Source organism: Crocodylus siamensis, chromosome 5 (genome assembly GCF_052110815.1).
Source record: "Crocodylus siamensis isolate JL-2025a chromosome 5, ASM5211081v1, whole genome shotgun sequence".
Lineage (NCBI taxonomy): Eukaryota > Metazoa > Chordata > Crocodylia > Crocodylidae > Crocodylus > Crocodylus siamensis.
In genome coordinates this window covers 73,729,979-73,732,593 of record NC_143399.1, presented here as the reverse complement: position 1 = coordinate 73,732,593, position 2,615 = coordinate 73,729,979, and the positions used below count along the sequence as shown (strand labels likewise).

At 49.3% G+C, this 2,615-nt stretch overlaps 1 protein-coding gene across 1 annotated transcript; it reads right to left on the bottom strand.

Moving 5' to 3' along the window:
- Window positions 1-1,186: 1,186 nt before the first annotated feature.
- Window positions 1,187-2,131, bottom strand: LOC149864288 (olfactory receptor 2F1-like). Its single transcript, XM_090049070.1, has one exon. The coding sequence runs from the start codon at window positions 2,129-2,131 to the stop codon at window positions 1,187-1,189; it is 945 nt and encodes a 314-aa protein (XP_089905196.1).
- Window positions 2,132-2,615: the final 484 nt, after the last annotated feature.

The window sequence follows — 2,615 nt, the reverse complement described above, 5'->3', positions numbered from 1 at the left end:
CGCGGCACTGCACAACGGCGCACGCGCAGGACGCGGCGCCCAGAGAAGCCGGTGTCCGAGCAGCCCCGCCCCCGCCCGCGCCCTCTCAGGGGCTGCCGCCGCCCGCCCGCCCGCTTGAGGGCACCGCAGGGTCCCGGCTCCGAGGTGTGTGGATCCAGCCTCTGCCTGCCCGGACCTCTTGCCCTTGTTCCTGCTCTGGCCACCATGCCCCTGCCTCGCTCCCCACAGCTGCCTGGGACATGCCCCCCCCGCACCTCGCTGTGATTCTTCGTGCCCCTCCACGTGGAGCCGGACGCTTTTTCATTCGCCCGCAGGGGCCTACCCTCGTGTCACTTCTCCTGTGCACGTGCCCTTCCTGGGGATCTTCGGGCCACGAGGGCAGCTGGCATTCATCAGGGAAGGGGTTTTCAACCTTTTTAAATCTAAGTACCCCTGGCAGCCGGATGCCGAGGAGGGGGGCAGTGCACGGCCGAACCCTGGGGGGGTTCTGAGCAGACGGAAAGGGACACAGCGCCACCGCCACCTCCCAGGAGCAGGGCCGGGGCAAGGCAGGGAAGCTCACCAGGCTGTGGTGAGGGCAGCGGTGCCCCTCTGTGGGGTGGAAGAGCTCACCAGGCTGGGGTGTAGCAGTGGCAGCCATCACATGCAAGCTTCCCCACCCCACAGAGGGACATCACTGCCCTGGCTCCTGGGAGGTGGCGGTGCTCCATCCCCACCCACCCATGCATACCCCCCTAGGATGGGTCCAAGTACCCCCAGGGGTAGGCATACCCCCAGTTGACAATCCCTGGGTTAGAGCACGCAACAGAGGAAATGGTTGATCAGATCTGTCAGAAAATATGAAAAGCCACATCATTACCTGCAGTAAATAAAAGGAGAGCAAGACAGGTGAGGAGGGTTTTGTAAAAGGATAATATATATTCTGGTGTGTTTCTCAGTGTTTACAAAAAAAGCTTGTAGAATAGCAACACTTAATTGCAATATAATGATATTTAACACTTTTCCTTTCAATTCTATGGACATTCAGTTCAGTTCTGGACAGACAGTTCCACAATTGATTCTGTGTGTAAAAGGGCCTATTTATTAATGATAGTCATTCTCCAGCGTCATATTCCATGAATGTCATCTTCCGTTTGTCTTCCTTGATGACTATGGAGGAAAAATATCTAGAAGGAGACAGAAATACTTATTGTTTTTTAGAAGACAGCCCACTTCCCATGGCTTTGGCTAGGGCCTCCTTTACTTCCTTATTCCTTAGGCTGTATATGACAGGATTCAGCATGGGAGTGACCACAGCATAGAATAATGAAAACATCTTGTCCTGATTGGGTGACACACTGGCCCGGGGCCTCATGTAGGCAAAGAGAGCTGTCCCATAACACAGCATCACAACAGTGATGTGGGAGGTACAAGTGGAGAAGGTCTTGTACCTGCCCTCTGAGGAGTGAATACGCAGAATGGATGAAATGATGTAGATGTAGGACAGGATGATGAAGGAGCAGGGGATGATGAGGATCAGGACACTGGCCATCACGAGAATGATCTCGTTAACGTAGGTGTTAGAGCAGGCTATCTTGATGAGTGCCACAGCTTCACAGCCAAAGTGGTTGATGATATTGAAGCCACAGAAGGGCAGCCGCATGGTAAAGGTGGTTTGCACCAAGGAGTTGAGAAAGCCACTGGCCCATGAAGCCACTGCCAGCTGGATACAAACCCTCCTGCTCATGGTGACAGTGTAATGGAGGGGGTTGCAAATGGCCACATAGCGATCATATGCCATAACAGCCAGGAGGATAAACTCAATGCTCCCTAGTGACAGGGAGACATAGAGTTGGGCTGTGCACCTGCTGAAAGAGATGGTTTTGTGCTGGGCCAGGAAGTGGACCAGCATCTGGGGGACCACACTGGATGTGTAGCAGATATCCAAGAAGGACAGGTTTCCAAGGAAGAAGTACATGGGAGTATCAAGACGTGGGTCTATCCGGATGGTAACAATGATGACAGTGTTTCCCACAAGAGTGATGACATACATACCTAAAAGTAGTGCAAAAAGCCAGAGCTGGGTGCCTCGATGGTTGGAGAGGCCCAGGATGATAAACTCAGTCACATAACTTTGGTTTTCTGACTCCATCTCATTGGTATGGTTTAACCTGTGGGTGCAGGGATATGGTCAGTGATGTCATGGCATTGAATAAAATGGTGTAAGCTACTGAACTAGGACCATAAGAACAGATCCAAACCCTGTCAATGTCAGCCTCTCACCTTTGAGATGATACAAGGCCCTGTTTACTAAATGTGGGAGCAGACTTTTCTTTGTCCAGTAAAAAATGATGATTCAACAACAAGTTACAAATTCATATTTGCGTCTCAGAATTAAAAAAAAAATTATTGTATTTTTAAATTCAAAACATTGTTTTTGAACATTTTTTTCAGCTTTACCTGACAAAAATCATAAAGAATGCACTTGAAACTAAAATATAGTTTTTCAGAGGATCAGTGAAACATCTCACTTAATCTATATATAATTTATTCTGATGTTATGATTCAGCGATATATAATATTTTAACGTAATACATTGTTTATTATTGTGTGGAATTGTATTCACATACCTCTAT

What these genes read in the sequence shown, in the direction of transcription:
- LOC149864288 (XM_090049070.1), bottom strand. Translation starts at nt 2,131, where the DNA reads ATGGAGTCAGAAAACCAAAGTTATGTGACTGAGTTTATCATCCTGGGC.